This window comes from Akebia trifoliata, chromosome 15 (assembly GCF_017979445.1).
Source record: "Akebia trifoliata isolate Shusen 1 chromosome 15, ASM1797944v1, whole genome shotgun sequence".
Taxonomy (NCBI): Eukaryota; Viridiplantae; Streptophyta; class Magnoliopsida; order Ranunculales; family Lardizabalaceae; genus Akebia; species Akebia trifoliata.
This window is the reverse complement of record NC_141389.1, coordinates 28,869,964-28,888,442: the sequence shown is the minus strand read 5'-3', so window position 1 is coordinate 28,888,442 and position 18,479 is coordinate 28,869,964. Positions and strand designations below refer to the sequence as shown.

The 18,479-nt window shown below is 34.9% G+C and overlaps 2 protein-coding genes across 4 annotated transcripts; both read right to left on the bottom strand.

Moving 5' to 3' along the window:
• Positions 1–3,557: 3,557 nt before the first annotated feature.
• LOC147385109 (uncharacterized) lies at positions 3,558–9,405 on the bottom strand. Of its 2 annotated transcripts, XM_086426194.1 has the most exons (6): positions 9,256–9,405; positions 7,766–7,864; positions 7,066–7,262; positions 5,495–5,680; positions 4,021–4,080; positions 3,558–3,935 (listed from the first exon to the last, which is right to left on the bottom strand). In XM_086426194.1, the coding sequence occupies exons 2-6, from the start codon at positions 7,857–7,859 to the stop codon at positions 3,771–3,773; spliced, it is 702 nt and encodes a 233-aa protein (XP_086282320.1). In that variant the 5' UTR covers positions 7,860–7,864; positions 9,256–9,405; the 3' UTR covers positions 3,558–3,770. The 2 variants fall into 2 exon arrangements, with proteins under 2 accessions (XP_086282320.1, XP_086282319.1); XM_086426193.1 differs by lacking the exon at positions 9,256–9,405 and having other exon boundaries at positions 7,766–7,888.
• A 2,518-nt stretch (positions 9,406–11,923) lies between these two features.
• Positions 11,924–16,769, bottom strand: LOC147385108 (WEB family protein At2g38370-like). 2 transcript variants are annotated; one of them, XM_086426232.1, is made up of 3 exons: positions 16,130–16,769; positions 12,359–13,877; positions 11,924–12,151 (listed from the first exon to the last, which is right to left on the bottom strand). In XM_086426232.1, the coding sequence occupies exons 1-2, from the start codon at positions 16,415–16,417 to the stop codon at positions 12,375–12,377; spliced, it is 1,791 nt and encodes a 596-aa protein (XP_086282358.1). In that variant the 5' UTR covers positions 16,418–16,769; the 3' UTR covers positions 11,924–12,151; positions 12,359–12,374. The 2 variants fall into 2 exon arrangements, with proteins under 2 accessions (XP_086282358.1, XP_086282357.1); XM_086426231.1 differs by having other exon boundaries at positions 12,379–13,877; positions 16,130–16,767.
• Positions 16,770–18,479: the final 1,710 nt, after the last annotated feature.

Here is an 18,479-nt window from a genome sequence, read left to right as displayed (position 1 = left end):
GACGTGGTGGCACGCGCATATCCTTAGATGTATTTTCTTCGAGATACGAGTAAAATGCATCTATGAACATTTGTACGCCACCACGTAGAGATGTCCCTTACTGGAGTCACTCCAACACGACTCTATTTTTAAACTCATGTATACTCCTTGAACTTGATCTTCTATTATAGACTTATGAAAATGATTTAAAGGTCCTCTTCTGAATCTCTAATGGAAAGCCTTTGATTTTTTATTTTATTTAATGAAAAATTCTATCATCATGTTGAGGTTTGAATAAATAATTAAAAATAATTGAATATAATTAAAATTCTAAAAATTAAAATAATTAAAGATTAAAAACATGATAAAAGAACACATGTTAATAGTTGAAATATAATTCAGATTTGCACTCAAAGTTAAAATTAAAATATTGAAAATCTAATTCAATATAGACTACGCAGATATCCAAAACTCCATCCAATAAACATAAACAATAAAATCAAGTTACAATCACACAAAAAATATAAAATAAAAAATCCGATAGAATAATAATTTAATTACACACAAAACACATAGCAAAATGGAAGGAAGATGCCAACTTAACAAAGTTGGTAAGGCATGTGGAATGTTAATCACATGGCTTGAGTTTAAAATCCGTTAAACCTATCTTCACGTTAATCGATAACCCTTGTTTGAATAGAAAAGACAAAAAATTAAAAATAAATAAATAAATAAATTTAGCGATAAAGAAACCCTATGAACTTTTGTAAGAGTTGTTCTAAATTGACTTCCTACAATACTACAATCAACAAGGTGTTGATGTGACGGCGTACATAGAATCATAGATTTTTTCCTTGAGATACAAGTAAACAAATATCTATGATTCTATGCACACCATCACGTCATCAGAGTGCTTGGAAATTAGTTCAACTTTTTTTTCTTTTGAAAAATATGTAAAATTGAAGTAAATATCTAATGTTTTTTTAAGTATTAAACTTATTAAAAATTATCTTGTCCCTTCCAAATTTTAATATTCATTATTATTATATATTTATTAATTTAGAGCATGCTTTTTAATTTACTTTGATATCTTAATTTTTGTTTTTAAGAGATGGGCCAATGAACCAAAACTAAAGAAGCCTAAATTAAATTGTTAGGCACGCACTTTGTGCTGTCGATCTTATCAACGACTTCGGCCACGTAGTTAGGTCAAATAAATAATTGCTTTTAACCAATATAAGATGGACACGTGTAGACATCCCAGTCGCTGGTCCCATCTTTGTTTGGTGGAGGCTGAGTAGATTGTACTGCCACGATTGAGTGTGGTGTGACTGTGACACATTTTACCTAAGAACAATGTGATTTTAGATTCCCAGACATCAAGATATGATGTTCACCATTAACATGGGGATTCGTTTGATATCGCCAGGATCCTTTTTATTACCGGCAGGAAATTTTGAAGCGGGTAGCTTGCTTCAAAATTTGAAGAAACCCTCCTCTTTATCAGACACGTGGCGAATTAAATTTATTTCACTCCTACATTTTGCCAAATTTTGAAATATATCCTGAAAATGCCACGTGTAAAATAATGTAATGAGTTTCTTTCAAATTTTGAAGCCGGCTTCAAAGTTTTTTTTTTCCAACCTTAGGTTGGATAACACATAGATTGACGTGGCAAGGTTTCTTGCACGACTCAATGATTGTATGATTAAAGTATTTTCACTCGATCTGACGTGGCAAAAGCACACAACTGTTGATTGGTTTCTTGTGTATCTTGAAAAAATCAATCAATGATTCTGTGCCCTTGCCACATCAGACTGAGTGAAAATACTTGAGTCAAAAAATCACGGCTCATGATAAAATGACTCCTCAAGAAAAAAGATTTACAATTCTGTGTAAAAATATCTATCGGTTCTGTGCACTTGCTATTATCACGATTCATTTTAATTATTATTATTTTTATTTTTAAATGACGAATGAGATAGAAAATTTGTTTTTGAACCTTAGACGAATTTTTCAAATAAATCAAAGATTGAAGAAGATAGGTGTTTGGAAAAGAAATCATGAGTTTTATTTATTTATTATAGACTAGTGATAAACGGACGCCACATGTGAACAAAATCATAGATTTTTCCAAGAAAAATATCTATGATTCTATGCATTGCCACATCATAGATTGTACAAAATATCTATGATTTTATTTATTTATATTATCTAGTGTTAGTAAGGGAGGGAGCATCCCTAATTATCATTAACTCTATATAGAATAATGTTTTTCTGATGCCTCTTGACGTGGCATGGGTTAGAGTCATTTATTCTTTTCCTCAAGATACACAACTGATCATATTTATGGGGATGTACAATTGTATATCCCGAGAGAAAAATCAATGATTCTTAGCCATGCCAGGTTAGGAGGCGTCAAAAAATCATGACTCCTCTATATATTATCAAATCTTATTAAGTTACAAATCACCAACTTCAAAGAATCATCATCATCATCATCATTATTATTATTCAAACTTTCAATAAGGATCTCCTCCCCTCCCCCATCTCAATCAAACAATAGTTCCCCACAATTGACAAATAGGAGTTTGGATCGTAAAAGAAATACCCAAACATTAAATATTTGTTGGGAAATGTCCAGCAACAAACATTTTGGCAAAACATTTTTCAAAACATGGATTAGAGGTTTTGGAATGGGCTGATTTTTTGTGAGGATGATCTCGGTGAGGAGATCATCATTACCAAAAATCAGCCCATTCCAAAACTTCTAATCCCATCAAAAATGGTTTACCAAAAATGGACGGTCCACGATTTTTCAACTTGTAAACTGGGACTAGAAGTTTTGGAATGGGCTGATTTTTGGTGAGGATGATCTCCTTCCTCACCAAAATCAGCCCATTCCAAAACCTCTAACCCATGTTTTGAAAAATGTTTTGCCAAAATGTTTGTTGCTGAACGGGACCCATATTTGTTATTTAGATATAAAAATATTATAAGTCATCATCATGGAAGTCTTATCCTAAATAATATTGATCAAGATCATGTTATGATGTCGCAAAGTTTTTAAGCCCAGTCTCATTAACATTTAAAATGTACATCAGAGAAATATGGATTATAAATTGCAGATTGGCATAGGCTGGAAACACCCCCTTACACTTCAAAGAAACTTAACAACACCACACAAGGATTGCACCAAAACAAGACTTTAAACATCAACATAGAATCTTATTATACTAAATATAGACATGTATATTAATAGACTTCAATCAGTATTAATCTGTAGATTTGGTTCAAATCAATCCACTAGGTTTTCTTACCACTATTCACTAAAGAGTTGTGATTTCCTGACGTCCCCATATGCTCCCTGACGTGGCATGGACTAAAACCACATATCTTTTTCTTCGGGAACACAACTGCACATCTCCATAAATATGTGGAGTTGTGTATCCCGACAAAAAAAGATCTATGATTCAGACACATGCCACGTCAGGAGTGTATGGGAGCGTATGTCAGAGGGAGAGGGGGGGGGTGGTCAGAAATCATTATTCTACATTCAATATTCCGCAAGAATCAAGTGAGATAAAAATTTACTTCAAGCATGTTTTCCGATTTGATAAAAATTATATACATGTGTTTCTTAGTTTTTTTCTTCTTAAATACACATTGAGAGGGAAGAATGTATACAGTTTCTACAATGATCAGAGATCATGACTGCTTCCTCTTTAACAAAACAGAAATCTCTCACCACACACTTTCATTCATCCTCACCCATCTTTGCCGAAACAGCTTTATGATTCGGATAGCAATGATAAGTTGCCTTCGGATGAGTCTGCTTTGTTTCCATCAGCAGAGGCCTTACATGCATGAATAATAGTGCAGAGATCACCTTTTTCCAGAAACTGCTCCGCGTTTGTTAGGATCAGAGGCCCATACTCAAAAACCAGCTTCTTACACTGCCATAAGAATTAAGAGGAAAAAAGATGATGAAAGGGGAAAATAAAATTAACACACAAAATATTAGTTCTGAAGATTCCTCACCTTTGCTGCATAGTTCTTTGACATGGTGCAAACCTTCATAAGAGTCTCGATTATCTCAAACTGAGTAGTTTACCACAGAAACGAAGGAGTTTCATCAGCAAAATTTTTTTACAAAAATGATCAAAACCCAAGGTTTGGTAACTTAAAAAGTATTCAGTTTTTCTGTTGTGAAACCATTTTCAATAACTAGCTCAGGAGAATGCAATGGATTGCCTCTAAATGAGATATGCATACACATGCATTAGTGTGTCTGTGTATTTATATAATAAAAACAACGGTTCTCATCGCAATGTTTATCCCCCACATAAGTAGTGGTTGGGATTTAACTAAATCACGAATTTCGAGGAACAATTTCAACTTTATTCCCTTTTCTCTTCTACCTTTCTCAGAATACCCCTTCAGCTTTATTGCTTTCTCTGTTTTACCCCCTTTCCAACAATACCCCTCTAACTTTATTGTGTTTCCTCTTCATCCCTTTTCCAATAATTCCCCTCCAACTTTATGGCCTTTACTATTTTACCCCCTTTCCAACAATACCCTACAACTTTACTGACTTTTCTCTTTTACCCCTTAACCCCAAAGAGGATGACATGCTGTCAGCACATACTCTAGTTTTGGAGAGAGAGAGAGAGAGAGGACTTTATCTGAGTTTTGGCCATTAGGTTGTTTTGCCAAAAAGGACCTTTTATCTGGTTTCTTTTGTGCTACATGCAGTTATAAAACAATATCTATAGACAAAGAGAAAATAAGGGGGAAGGTGGCAGGTATAATCCTGAGTGTCTTCTATTGTGAGATGTCTAGTATTCTTATTGGGCTCAGACAGAGCTGTAATCTTTATCGTTGATAGTGGATTTTTCTCCCTCTCCTCTGTGGAGGTAGGCAATTTGCTGAATCACGTAAATCTTGTATGTTCGTTTGATTTTTTATCTTTACTCTTGTTACGCTTCCGGACAACATCTTCCGTAAATGAGATCATCCAAATTTTAGAACATTCCTTCGATAAGCCATAATGCACATTCAATAGTGGTTTAGCCCTTATCTGTTAAAGATCTATCAATGAAGTTACAAAGCCAGATGGATGGAAGAAGAAAGCTCATACATTGGACTATTAATAACATTTGCAGTTTTCATGTCATGGTCCATCCAATAGAGACATCTCTAACACCCCAGCAGGAGTTCAATAAACATGTGCCACATGCAAGGTACACATGCTCTTTTTCTTTCAGATAAGTACCTGAGGAACACATACTGGAATAGGGTTTAATGATTTTCCAACCAACTACGCCCCCTGTTTCCTCTTGAGAACATAGACCAGCAAAGAGGGAAAGTTCGATCATATTAACCAATAGTGAACTTCAAAGCATATGGATTAAAAATAAAAATAAAAACACTAAGAAATGCAAGCAATATTCTCAACCATAATTTATATGAGAAAAAAAATTTGGTGACAGACTGATTATGCAAAAGCACAAACCTGTGCATCAGGGTCCTCCAATGTAACCCTAAGTTCCTCCACAGCCTGATGGCAGAATGTGCAGCTATTTTCAGAAGCAAGTATCGGTTGCTCACAGAGATTCACCTTCTGACAGAACTCCCCTGGTTGTACCATGGCAACCTCTGAGAAGAAAAGAGGGACATAATAGTCCACCATTGTGATGCACTGCCAAGATGATAGTTAAGAAAAATTAAAATGAAGTTATTATAGTATTGTTGCAGTAGCAATTGACAAGATTAAGCAAAAGACAGAATAAAGCTTCCCTTTTCTCATAAAACTTCATGCATTTTCCAAATAGACAAAAATGTCCAAAAAGCTCCACAGATGCTATAAAAAAAAATCCCATCTTTCTGCTTTTTAAGAATAGATGTTTGTGATTTCTTCTATTGTTTGTTACATTAAGGTTATATTTGATAGTGCATTATCCTTCTTAGCCTATTATATATCCATGTGGGGCATAAAAGGAGGTGAGGGGCATCATACAAGCTGAAATTGCATAAAACCAATTGTTGAACAAGGAGGATAAGGTCTTTAATATGTATTCGATGATTTCGTGCAAAGACTCCAAGGTCCCACTAAGCTTGTGAAGTAGCCGTGTGGACCTTGTTGTGCTCAGAAAAGACGAGGGCAAGGTGTTACAATGATGGACTATGCACGTATCGTACAAAGATAATGAAAGAGAGGGGAAAAGAGAAAGAAGAGGACAATACACAATTTGCTCATGGGGTTTGTCCAAATCCGGACTACGTCTCCGGGTTCCGAGAAGCCACTCTACTATTCCTGAAACTATTACATAACTTACCATAAATAAGGTGAGAGAGAGAGAGAGGAGTAGAAGGAGGAAGAAGAAGATTCCCTTCAATAACGGCCTTGTGCTCTTTTTATAGTGATAAGGATAAAGGTATTTCCTTAGTGACCCCATGGTCAGAGCTCTTCATGATGCCACGTAGCAGTTTCAAAGGTGACATGAAGCGATTATGACGATGCCACATGGCAGTATCGAAGACCACATGCGTGCGCCACGTGGAGACTTTATTGCCCATATCTACATCAATCAACCAGCCTGACTGGATGACCCAAACCTCCATATGAGTGTAACTTCTCGTGGTCAGGAATCAAGATTATTCGAATGGCGGTCAAGAAAAAAGAAAAAGAAAAAGAAAAATCATCACCAACAGCTGAGAACATCCAGCCGGGCAGGTTTTAGGGCTAGAGAATCTCCAGGGTGGGCCCACTAAACGAATCATTCCCCCCCCCACACACACCACACCCACACCCACAGAGAAAAAATAAATAAGGACAGAAGTAGGTGGGAATGGGTAAGGATGAACTTCACACATCCCCACATTACCAATACTGCCTATTGATCGATTTACTAAGACTAAGAATTATCCCCAATCCAATATTTTTTCCTTATTCCCTCTCTAAGATAGCTTTCAAGAATAGTAAAGAAACCACAAATCTGAGCAGAGAAATTAGTTATTTCATATAGCTCCTATACAGAGTCTCAAGGGATATATTCTGCTTTGCCAAATAAAGTAGGTATCTACCTCCTGCTTGAAACCGTGCAGCTGAGAACATGCAAGATGAAGAATGCTAAAGACCTCCGTCTGGGTCTTGTTTTCACCAAGGTAGCCTATTGCCTGTTCAGTGAACTCCTCACATAATGTGCAGACCCTAGCATTCTTAGCCTCTGCTCCAGAAGCTTCAAATTCAATTTTGGGCTCGTTGTAGTTTTCCTGTATAACTAAAAGGATAGAGCACAAAACTGTCAATTTAACACATTTTGCCAGAACATAAAGCAAATTCAACACACCCTTTTTAGGAAAGAAGAAATTTCACTTCTCCAAACAGTTATTTGAACTGCACATTGGAAGCTATAAGTACATGATAGTGTGTTTAAGTGAGTGGGAAAGAAAGATCTCAGCTTTTAAAAGGAAAGTCTGGGTCGAATAAAATTTGCAGACTAATCTTTCAAAATTAACCATTCACAAATCAAGACAATCACTTTTGCCACAATACACAATTCTCAGCCCTGCTTTTGAGAGTAAACAAGGACATCTCAGCTTTTAAAAGGGAAGTCAGGGTCACATAAAAATCTAAATTGCAAAGTTTTAACATTTTCAAGCATAAAATTTGGGAAATATCTTGATTCTAGAAGCACACATTTGAATTGATGGGAATAGTATAAAATGAACTTTCATATAAAAATAATGTAATAATAACTCAAGGCACACTATAAAGGCTTACTTGAAACATCAGATATCACCAAGGTTCTTGCATCCACACAGGCCCAGCTAATGCTCAACACAAGAAGAAACCAAAGCCCTAGCCTCACACCCATAATTCCTGAGACCATTATAAGGAGCAAACTCAACAATTTTCCCACGGTCAAGATAACTAAACATCACAGGTCTTTTAATCTGATTGTAGCTGCAATGAAGCATTTTCACAAGTATAGAGATAAACCAAATGTAGTCATTAACTCTTTTTAAATGGTAGAAACTGAAAAATCCATAGTTAAGCTAGATTCATCAATTTAACAAATCCATACTGAAGTTAAATTCACCAATTTTATCTTAGTTTGTACCAAATAATCTCATATCTACAGATATTTTCAACTTTAAGCCCTCATGTGGAGGTGAATGAACTGAAAGAGTAGAAAAGACAACATCAGAAATAAGCACATTTACAAGAATCTAGGAACAGCCACAGTACCAAAGAAGAATAAATGAAAACAGTTGACATACACGAGATTTGGCTAAAATTTCCAAGACAGAAAACAAAATGATGAACTATCTCAAATTGGGTCTTCATCGCAGAAGTTGGACTTCTAACATAACCACATATTACACAGATTCCTACACAAAACGTGTATGCATGCATGTATGCCACCAAACTAGTGATATTCTACTTCTACTTGCCTTTGCAAGCCTTGGTCCTTGTCAAGAGAAGACAAGAGCATTCGCTTTTACGACAACAAAGGGTCCAGGAGTCAACCCCCCTCGTCTACCAATGGGCCTCCATTCTAGGAAATTTCAGGAGAACAGGTTTAATGAATTTTATGTTTGGATAGGAGCAACTTGTCTCTTCTAGCTCATGATCTCTATATCTATCTCTGGAGCTCTGTGACTACCTCTCACAGTTTCTCCTTCTTTATATTTTTGTTCTTTTTCCCACATCAAAAACATAATTTTAATGATCAAAAAAGTAAAAAAAAAAAAAAAAAAAAAAACACGCAACAAACACCAAAACAGCGGATCTGTTAAAAGTATGGGGAGCCCATGAAAATTGCAACCAAAAAAAAAAAAAAAAAAAATCTAAATCAAAAGCATTAAATTCAAAGAATCCCTTTTGATCTCTATACACATCAATCAATTTAAACCTAACAGAACAAAACCCAATATTAAATTTTTTTCAAACATCATCATATAACATAAACAACAAATATTGGAAGGACATAAGAAATTAATAAATAACACTTATAAATACCAGGAAAAAAAAATTAAAAACTAAGAAACCCTAATCCTAATTCCTATAAAAATCAAAAGGGAAGCCAGATTGATCGTAATTCAATGAATTTCAGGGTGTTTTCTTGCTGAATAATGATCAAAATATGGTTGTTGAAATCAAATTAAATTCGAATCAAATTTTAAATATTAAACAATATTGAAACGAGATCAAAAATTGAATATTTCAGGGAATAATTGAAGAAAAGAAAAATAAAATAAAATAATTACCTGAAAAGAAAGGTTTCTGAATTTGGGTGGAGAGAAGTTGTTTGGGTTTTAATTGATTTCTTTGTGAGTAAAGAAGGGATATTTATCTCTCAAGAGTCAAGACTCGGCTGGCTTTACAGTGACGTGACGACAAACCCTTTATTTAAATAATAATATTTTTTTTTAAAAAAAAGAGTCCAATAATGTTCAAATTCAATCATTGTCAAGAGTTTAATAGAAAAGAAAGAATTGGGCGGTGATATCGGCAAACATAGATTTTTTCTTTTTAGGTAGCTCTATTTGCACCCATCATTTGTCGTAAGTGCACCTACTTTATAAATGCATCTTAAATAAATAAGAAAAATTATATTAAAAAAAAAAAAGAATTTTATGAAATTTATCAACCAAAATTCAACTTTTAAGGACCAATTTTTATTTTGTAAATTAAAAAATTAAAAAATTAAAAATTTAGATCCTTTAAAAGTCTATTTTGATTTCTTTTGATAAATTTTATAAAATTATTATTTTTTTGAAAATAATTTTTTTAATTGATTTTTTTATATTTAATTTTCTCAAATAAATATAACACTTAATAAGCTCATGTACGCTATTAGGTGCAGTTATCCAATTTATCTACCCGATTTCTTCTTCCTCTCTCATCATCATTTTTCTCCCATTGTTTTTTTAATACCTTTTTAGTAAACAAACCAACTCCTTTCTTCTCTTCTTTGCAAAAAAAAAAAAAAAAAACAACATAAAAAAAATTTTAATTCTTCTTTATCTCTTGTTTTAAAATTTTTATTATTTATTATATTTGTAAAATAGTAAAAATTTTGGAGGCTAGATTTTAAGGTTTTCTTCTCTTTTTTTTTTTCCCTCTTTTTTTATTATTTTATCAATTTAGGAAAAAATTTTACGTTGTTCCATATCGATAATCTAGTGTCTAAATGAATCGAGCCATGTCAACAAGAAATCATGAGCCATATCAATAGGAGACTGTCGACATGGTTTAAGCCATGTTCAATGAGCCCTGTTGACATGGAGAGGTTTCAAGTTTTTGTTTGCATTGATAGGGGATCATTCTGCATGGTTTATTGCATGTCGATAGGCCAAGGTCAATATATATATATATATATATATATATATATATATATATATATATATATATATATATATGTATACGGGTAGTGTTCCTTTGTCAACATTCTAGACAACGTTTTATCTTATGTGGTAAATTTTTTTCGAAATAAACTGATTTTTTGTGAGGATTATCTCTATGATTTTAATTATATAGGACAAAACATATTGTCTAAGAGAGAAAAATCGTTGTAGGTGACCAACAAGAATACTTGAACTCAAAACTTCTCCTTTCTTGGAGAGATGCTTTAGCCATTGCACTCAGCTCTCATTGTTTCATGTATCTCTTTCTAGTATTCGTTAGAAGTAATTTTTTCAATCATCAAATTTGGTAGACCTTACCCACTCTTAGTAAGATTCCATAAGTGGGATTAAAAATATAATTATATAATATTTTTATATACAGTAGATTCTATGGAATATTTGATCAATTTTAGATCCTATCCACTTGAATATTGACCATTACTTGTTATATCAATTTTGTTGACTTAACAACTTGCACGATAATTGATATTATCTTGGCGATGACATTTTCATATTGTCCTTTTAATTCATTTTATTAATGAACGATCGTTACTATATATATAAAAAAAAAAGGTCGTAAAATTTATCTTTCTACCGCTTAAACTCCATCTAGATCCTAAGAGGGTCCACCACCTAATCCCTACATAACAGTTTTAACTGCCTTGCCAAAAAAGTGCTAAGCTGATTGAAGTGCATGAGTGTTGATACCACGACCCAGGTTCAAAACCCACCTTCACTTATCCCGAATGAATGTAAGGCAAATATTTGAATGCTCGTTCGGGTTAGCAGGGGATCTACTAGACAAGCATTATCAAATAAGACCCTTTGATGAGAGATATGAGCAAGAGGCTTCAAGAAAACTAGTGTTTTCTTAATTATATGAAACAAGTAAATAAACAACGAATCCATGGGTATTTGAACCCGAGTCTCTGAGAAAAAGTAGAATATTTAATGGAAGAACGGGAGATCATTTTGAACAACCTGTTACTCTCTAGACCCCTTAGAAACCCAATTCTCATGGGGACGATTGTAGACGCATAAGAAAATTATAACTCCAATATCTAGCTAGTAGTGTACACTACAACTTTTCCTTACTTGAACATCCAAGTGAACAAGTGTGCATACATACACACAAATACCATTGTGCTTAGTACATAATAGTTCAATATTGGCGAGAAAGCAAAATCACGAAGCCTTTGGTTAGTACTCCATTGTTCGGGCTGTTGACGACACTGCAGAAAGATGAGATCATTCTCGTCATGGGTTGCAACATGGCATAGTTATTGGCTGAAAGTAGCAAAATTGGAAGATGCTGAGGTGGAAAAACATATGGAAATAACATCACTTGTAAAGAAAAACTATCCATGGAAGAGGTCTGGATTATCTTTCCAGTAGAACTATCCTCTCCTAACAAGTCAATGCAATGATGCAATAAAAATGTTTCTTATTTCCTCCTTTTTTTTTTCTCCTAATATAGGGGAGATCAGATTTCACACATTCACAAGATCTTGTTCATTTGAGAATCAAGGGTTAACGAAATAATTTCATTAGTCGAATATTCCAGCTAGTTAGATACCGTTCTCAGCTACTAAGACTTAACAGCAATGTATCACTCTCTTGAATTCAGAAAAGAACTAGTGATAACATTCCAAATAATGCCTAGGAACCAATGTCACACAAGCATAATCCTTCGATCGATGGGTCAATCTTGTCTCTAAGCGATTTTTCCTAGACTTCCCCCTTGCATGAACTCCACCTGCACAATTTACAATTGTTTTACTAGACCATACAATCAAGAAAAAATTGAACTCTGCCACTCTCTATGCCAGTTTTGCTAAAGAAAGAATATAGCAACAATGATTCAAAGCCATGGATATATGAAATAGTAGCAACAAGAGCAAACATAATCCAAACAAGGAAAAAAAAAACAAAAACACAAAAAAAGTGCAGGATGGAAATTAACTTATCTACGGATTTTGCTACCTCGAGTTCGGAACTTGCTTCTTTTTCTTCTTACTTTGCTTTGTTAATAGAAGCGAAAAACGGACAAACCCAAGCTTCTTCCTCTTAGCAGAATACTGCTTGTGACTACTTCCTTCCTTATCAGACATTTCAGGAGGAGATAAGACCCCACTATGTTTACCAAGCATCTGACCCAATGACACCTTTGGCTTTTCATTGCTATCGTTTGTCGGCATTCCCACCTCAAATTCTTCTGGGAGCAGAAGTTTCCTGCTCAGTATTTGTCCAATTGATAGGGTTGGCCTCAAAACGGGATTCGATCCATCATTAACCAGATTCAACCCATTGACATCAAGCAGTCGAGAATCTCTCCTATGATGAGATGGGAAAGAATTCTTGAACTTCGTAGAATTATGAACCGAGCGTCTCTTTTGTTGACCATGTTCTGATCGCCACTTCCTAAGAGCTTGTTCAACCGCTAACTTCCCTTTATTTGCAGCCTCTACTCTGTTCAAAGCCTCTTCTAAGGCCTTTTTACTAGTTTTAACTTCTTCCGTTGCTTCCTCCACTTTTTTAAAGATTTCCTTTTTAGATAGATTTGCTTCATCAATCTGAAGCATGGCATCTAAAACTCTCTTCTTGGAAAGCTCCTCAGCTTCGCGAGCTTTAAGGGTTAGGGAGGAGTATTCTTCGAAAGAAAGGGTTACTCCCTCAGCTGAACTCTCACCGTTTGATAGAGCTTTGATCTCTGCCAAAGCAACAGCTTCTGCTGCTCTAGCTGCTTCTGCCATCTTCTTGGCAGCTACCCATCTAATATCAGCCGTCTTTATACTTGTTCGGGTCTGCTCAATCTCTGACAATGCTCTTGATACTTCGGTTTTCGCAGCTTCGGCCATCTTCTTAAACTTCTCAGCCTCAGAACTCAATTGTTGTAGCTCTCTCGAAATATCATTAGGATTCTCAGAACTACCCTTGATTTCAGCATCTTTCGCCAGTTGTAACTTCAGCCTAGTTCGGTTCAGCTCGTCCTCCAGAGATGAAATCTTTGCTGAATTAGAAGTTAGCCTCTCACGGGTCTTATTGAGAGAGATTCTCTCCTTCTCTATTTTCTTGTTAAGTGATTCAACAGAAGCTCGAATCCCGGCAAGATCATTTGTTGTTCTGTTTAAGTTCACCTTTGCCTGCTTCAATTCCATCAAGATTAAACCCGGCGATGAAGTAGGACACAAGCTCAAGCCTTCCACCAAGTTTTGATGGGTCTCAACAATATTTTCGGGATTTTTTCTTTCGGTTTCTTTAACAACAAGATTTATCTTCGTGTTATCTGAATTTAATTCGGGGGTTGTTATGCATTCAAATGCTTCTTTCTGTAGCTTCAACTTTAACTCTTCAACAACCCTTTTTGTTGTTTCCAAGTCTTTTAAGACCTCAAGGGTTTCACGTTCTTTCACGATCAGATCCTTCTCCAAAAGTGCAGCCTGTTCACTCACCTTTGCAATATCAACCTCCTCGAGTCCATGCTGTTTACAATAGAAAGCTTCTCTCAGAACTTGGGACAAAATGCAAAAGAGACAAATGGGAAAATCTAAGGTACCAATCTCATATTAGCAGTTCGAAAACTATAGAACACAGTGTGTGATGCAAATGCATGGATGTGTGACTTACAGTGCCAAATTACGCTGTCAAGATAACCACTCTACACTATAAATATATCCTAAAACGAGGTGTCACATTTAATCCATTTATATGTAAAAAATGCCAGTATATGCTTTGTCAACATAAACAAGGTGTCGCATTTAACTCTTGGCATATTTAGGTAACATATGCCATAATTGGTTTTATTGTGTGACCACAAGTATATATTGAATATCTTAAAAATTAAAGAAGAATAGGGTGGACAAACTTGGAAAGAAAAGAAGGAAAAAGGAAAAGCTGGAACTAGAGGGTTAGAATTTGTTATATATCCAGGTTGAAGGTCAACTCTTAAAGGACCCAAACAATAGTGTTCCACACCTAAACAATAAGTCTTCACATAAAAGACATTTAAATTCCTTAAAGGTTTAAAGCCAAAATAAAGGAACCCTATAGCACTTTTGATAACTTTCTGGATTGGGCTCTCTTTCCCTTCGAATACACGGCTATTTCCTTTCCCTTCAAATGGGTCCCGCACAACAAAAAAGGACTAAAGTTCCATAGGATGCTTTTAATCGAAAGGAATGCCAAGATTGAAACAAAGATACAATAGAAAAGGGGAAAACCCCAAACAATTCTGAACAAGGATAGGAAATAATACCAAATCGAAGATGCAAAACTGCAATAAATAAGAATATAAAAACATCTTCCTCGCTAACCTCACAAGGGAAACACTAATTGACAACAACGATGTGTTGGGAGATGATATGGTCCAAGGTCAGAATTCTACTTAGAGCTGCAGACCATATGAAAAAAGCTCTGTTTGAGACAACAAGAAAAATAGGATTTGAAAACCATATCTCACATGCTTCCGTATATATGTTCATTACAGTGAGAGGACTGTCCTACGAGCTTCCTCAGGTACCTTAGATTTCATTGCCTCATATAAATTACATTCCAATAATATATTTGAAAACCAAAAATAAATAAATAGATAAATTATTTATCATGGCCTTCTAAATTATCTACAAGGTATAAAGTAACATAATTATCCATCTTTCAATCACTACCTCAAGATACATCTAAGAGGGTCACCTCGAGATCTGAGTTATATAATCGATTTGTGCACACAACATCCAAACGAAATCCCAGTCGAGCACTCCAACCCAGTCCGCTAACCCCGAGGGTGGGTCCCCAACCATTGGAGGTAGAGGGCTCGGCCAATGGCCTCCTAGCCCTACCCAAAAGGGTAGAAGACTTAGCCCATGTCTGACGGTAGAGGACTTGGCCTGGGTACCTTTCAACCAAGTACTCTCCATCCGAAGACACGGAGTTCAACTCCAAAACCAGACACCCTTCTCTACCAAATCCATGTAAATTACATTGTCATTCTTCCAAAGGAAAAAAGGGACTCAATCAAACCAAGAAATCTCTCTCTCTCTCTCTCCCCATCCAAAGACACAGTTCAAAGCCAAAACCAGACACCCTTCTCTACCAAATCCATATAAATTACATTGCCATTCTTCCAAAGGAAAAAGGGACTCAATCAAACCAAGAAACCTCACACACACACACACACACACACACACACACACACAGCTACAATTTCCCACGATAACTAGCAGGTTAAATTTGAAGATAGGTGCAGAAATTGCTTATAAGGGCATGCACTAACAAAACAAAACCCCCAAAAAGGATTGAAAATGGTAGAAAAGGAGAATGATATTACAATTTAAAGCAATAAGCTTCAAATTACAGTCCTCAAACAAAAAAGCCCAGATGGATCATCCACAAAAATCAATGAACAAAATGAACTAAGCATTTTTTTTTTCCAAATTAAGCTAATTTAAAGCTATAAAATTGTTAAAATCCCAAAAAGAATTAAAAAATGCTTCCAAATTAATTCTCACTGAAATTCCCAAACATAAACAAATTCAAGTTAATACTTATCATATCAAGGGGAATACATTTTATGTCATTCTGAAACGCAACAGCCTATCAAATAGATGACCAATTTTGCACAAAAAGATCTTTTTTTTTCTGTTTTTTATTTATTTTTCACAGAAAAAACTCCCAAACCCAAAGATGGCGATTGAAAAAGAGCATAAAAACATCAGCATTACAGAAACCCCAAACCTACCTCCGCTTCTAAGCCCTTGTAGTTGGGTCTCCAAACGCCGCTACCTCCGAAACGGCTTACAGCCTCCTTCACTGACTCGAAAGGCGGCGAGGTATCAATCTCCGCTCTGAATTCTCCCTTCTTCTTCTCCACAGAATTCTCCAAAACTAGGGTTTCATCCGTTCGGGAATACACTTTCGTACCAGACTCAAGGGTTTCTGATGTTCCGTCACCCAGTTTCGTATCGGAAACTAGGGTTGCGGAAGTTTCAGTTCCCGGCTTCGTGCCGGAATCAATGTTATCGGCCATTGTGTCGGAAATGTGAAGTTTCAAATGACGGTAATTGTCAGGATTTTGAAATTCGAATTGGGAGATTTTAATTTGGGGAGAAACAGAAACCCTATAATTTAGGCAGCACGCATGTGTGGGTGATAATGGCGGTTTTAAAGAGAGAGAGAGAGAGAGGGAGAGAGAGAGCTGAGAAAAGCTCTGTACCAGAGAGAGAGACACAGTGGAGAACTGTGAGACCAAGAGAGTGATAGAGAGAGGGAAAAAGCAGAAAACGTTCGATTTTTTTCGAAAACTGTGGCAAATGAAAGCCCTCAAAGTTGGAAATATTTACAGAAACTTAAACGATTAGAGGAGGGAAGACCATCTGGAGTTTTGACTTTAAACGCAATTCTACCTTTTTAAGGAAGTGTGTACGAGCGTATATGTTTCAATACTTCATTGGTGGAGTAATGATAAAGGCACCCCACTTATGCATACCATAGCCAAATTGTTTGATCTTACATGATTTAAAAGTTTTCATAATGAAATAATTTTTGGTTAAGATGATCTCCTCTTTATAGAGATCATCCTTACTAAAAAAGAATAATTCTGAAGTGGCTTCAAGCTGGAATCTTAGATCACACTTCTTGATGTCTTTTCATCGAGCTCCAACTTGAGGTCACTTCAGCACGACTCCACCAAAAATCAGCTCATTCTGAAACTTTTAACCCATAAAAGACGAAAAAAATTGGCTTTAATATGGATGCATTGGATAATAATTGAGGGTGCCTTTAATATCACTCTTGATGGAGTCTCTTGAAATTAGGTTGTCAAAGTTTTAATTCAGGTCCGAGTCAATTTGACAAAAGGACAATTTCTAAAAGAAGGTTAAATATTTAGACATTTAGTAAAACAAAGTCATAGGTTTATGACAATGGAAAAAAAATGGTCACTTTGTTTTTAATACTAAAAAACATTCCATTTGTTATAGTAACTCTTATTTTTGGATAAAAATGTCTTTCACTTCATCTTCTCTACTAAATCTTTTGTAAATTACAACTTCTCCCTCCTAACAATTTTCAAATTTTACAAAAGAGAGAACTCTCCATTCTAACTTCAAAACCCACCAAATAGTTATTAGAATCATAAAAAAGGATCTGATTGTGAAGAATGACTAACATCTTAGTGAATTTTGTGTTCTATCCATGATTTATTGGACATTTCCATCAAATGTCATCATTCTCTCGTCTCTTTTTTTCATTTCTTTAAAAATCCTTTTGTATAATCTTGTATAATTTTATCCTCATAGTTATATAAATGAAAAATAAAAAATGGAAAATGATAACAAAAATCTGAATGATTTCGCAAATTTTTAGGGCATAGATCATAAATTTTTTACAATGGTGAGAGACTCGACATTAGAATATAACAAAACTATCGTCGAAGAAAAACACACCAAGATCAAGCTCTTACTAGAGTTTAGACTTTGATACCATATGAAAATCTAAAATGATTGAGAATTCTTGAATGAATATTACATAAACCCTAATAGAGTATTTATAGAGATTACATCAACCAAGATATATAGAAACTAGCCTAATATACTATTCTAGAATATTCTAATTGATATATTTTAAATATTTATAAATATTCTAAAATATCCTCCATCACAACATTCTATTTGTGGTGAGATACATTGACAATGATACAATATAACTTATGTAACGTATACAATGCATCTTATTCTCTAACATGTATTTGAACATGAACCATCAAGACTAACAATTCAAATTGTTGAGATCGACCTTCTTTTTTTTGTTTTTTTCTAAGTGAAATCAACCTTATTACAATCGATCTCGATGTTTCAACATGATTCATCTTGATCAATGATTTGAGCTCATGGTTTTATCGGTTGAGAGGGCATTAAGAAAGAAATATTTTACTACTTGGGTTGCTAAGAATTAAGATACCACCTCAAAACTCATTGTGTTTTTATAAAGATGTACCTACTAGAGGGTTCATTAAGTAATTTTTCTTATCGGTATCTTATTAAGGCCATGTTTGGTACACTACAAATCATTTGCATTTGCAAATGATATAC

Bases quoted from the DNA above. Each gene is read 5' to 3' on its own strand.
- LOC147385109 (XM_086426193.1), bottom strand. From the start codon at position 7,874: ATGGTCTCAGGAATTATGGGTGTGAGGCTAGGGCTTTGGTTTCTTCTT. The intron at 4,081-5,494 runs GTTTGTGCTTTT...TAAACTACTCAG, and splicing joins TGGAGGACCCTGATGCACAG to TTTGAGATAATCGAGACTCT. The intron at 3,936-4,020 runs GTGAGGAATCTT...TTCTTATGGCAG, and splicing joins CAAAGAACTATGCAGCAAAG to TGTAAGAAGCTGGTTTTTGA.
- LOC147385108 (XM_086426231.1), bottom strand. From the start codon at position 16,417: ATGGCCGATAACATTGATTCCGGCACGAAGCCGGGAACTGAAACTTCC. The intron at 13,878-16,129 runs GTAGGTTTGGGG...TATTGTAAACAG, and splicing joins ACAAGGGCTTAGAAGCGGAG to CATGGACTCGAGGAGGTTGA. The intron at 12,152-12,378 runs GTAGCAAAATCC...TAAATTGTGCAG, and splicing joins AAGCAAGTTCCGAACTCGAG to GTGGAGTTCATGCAAGGGGG.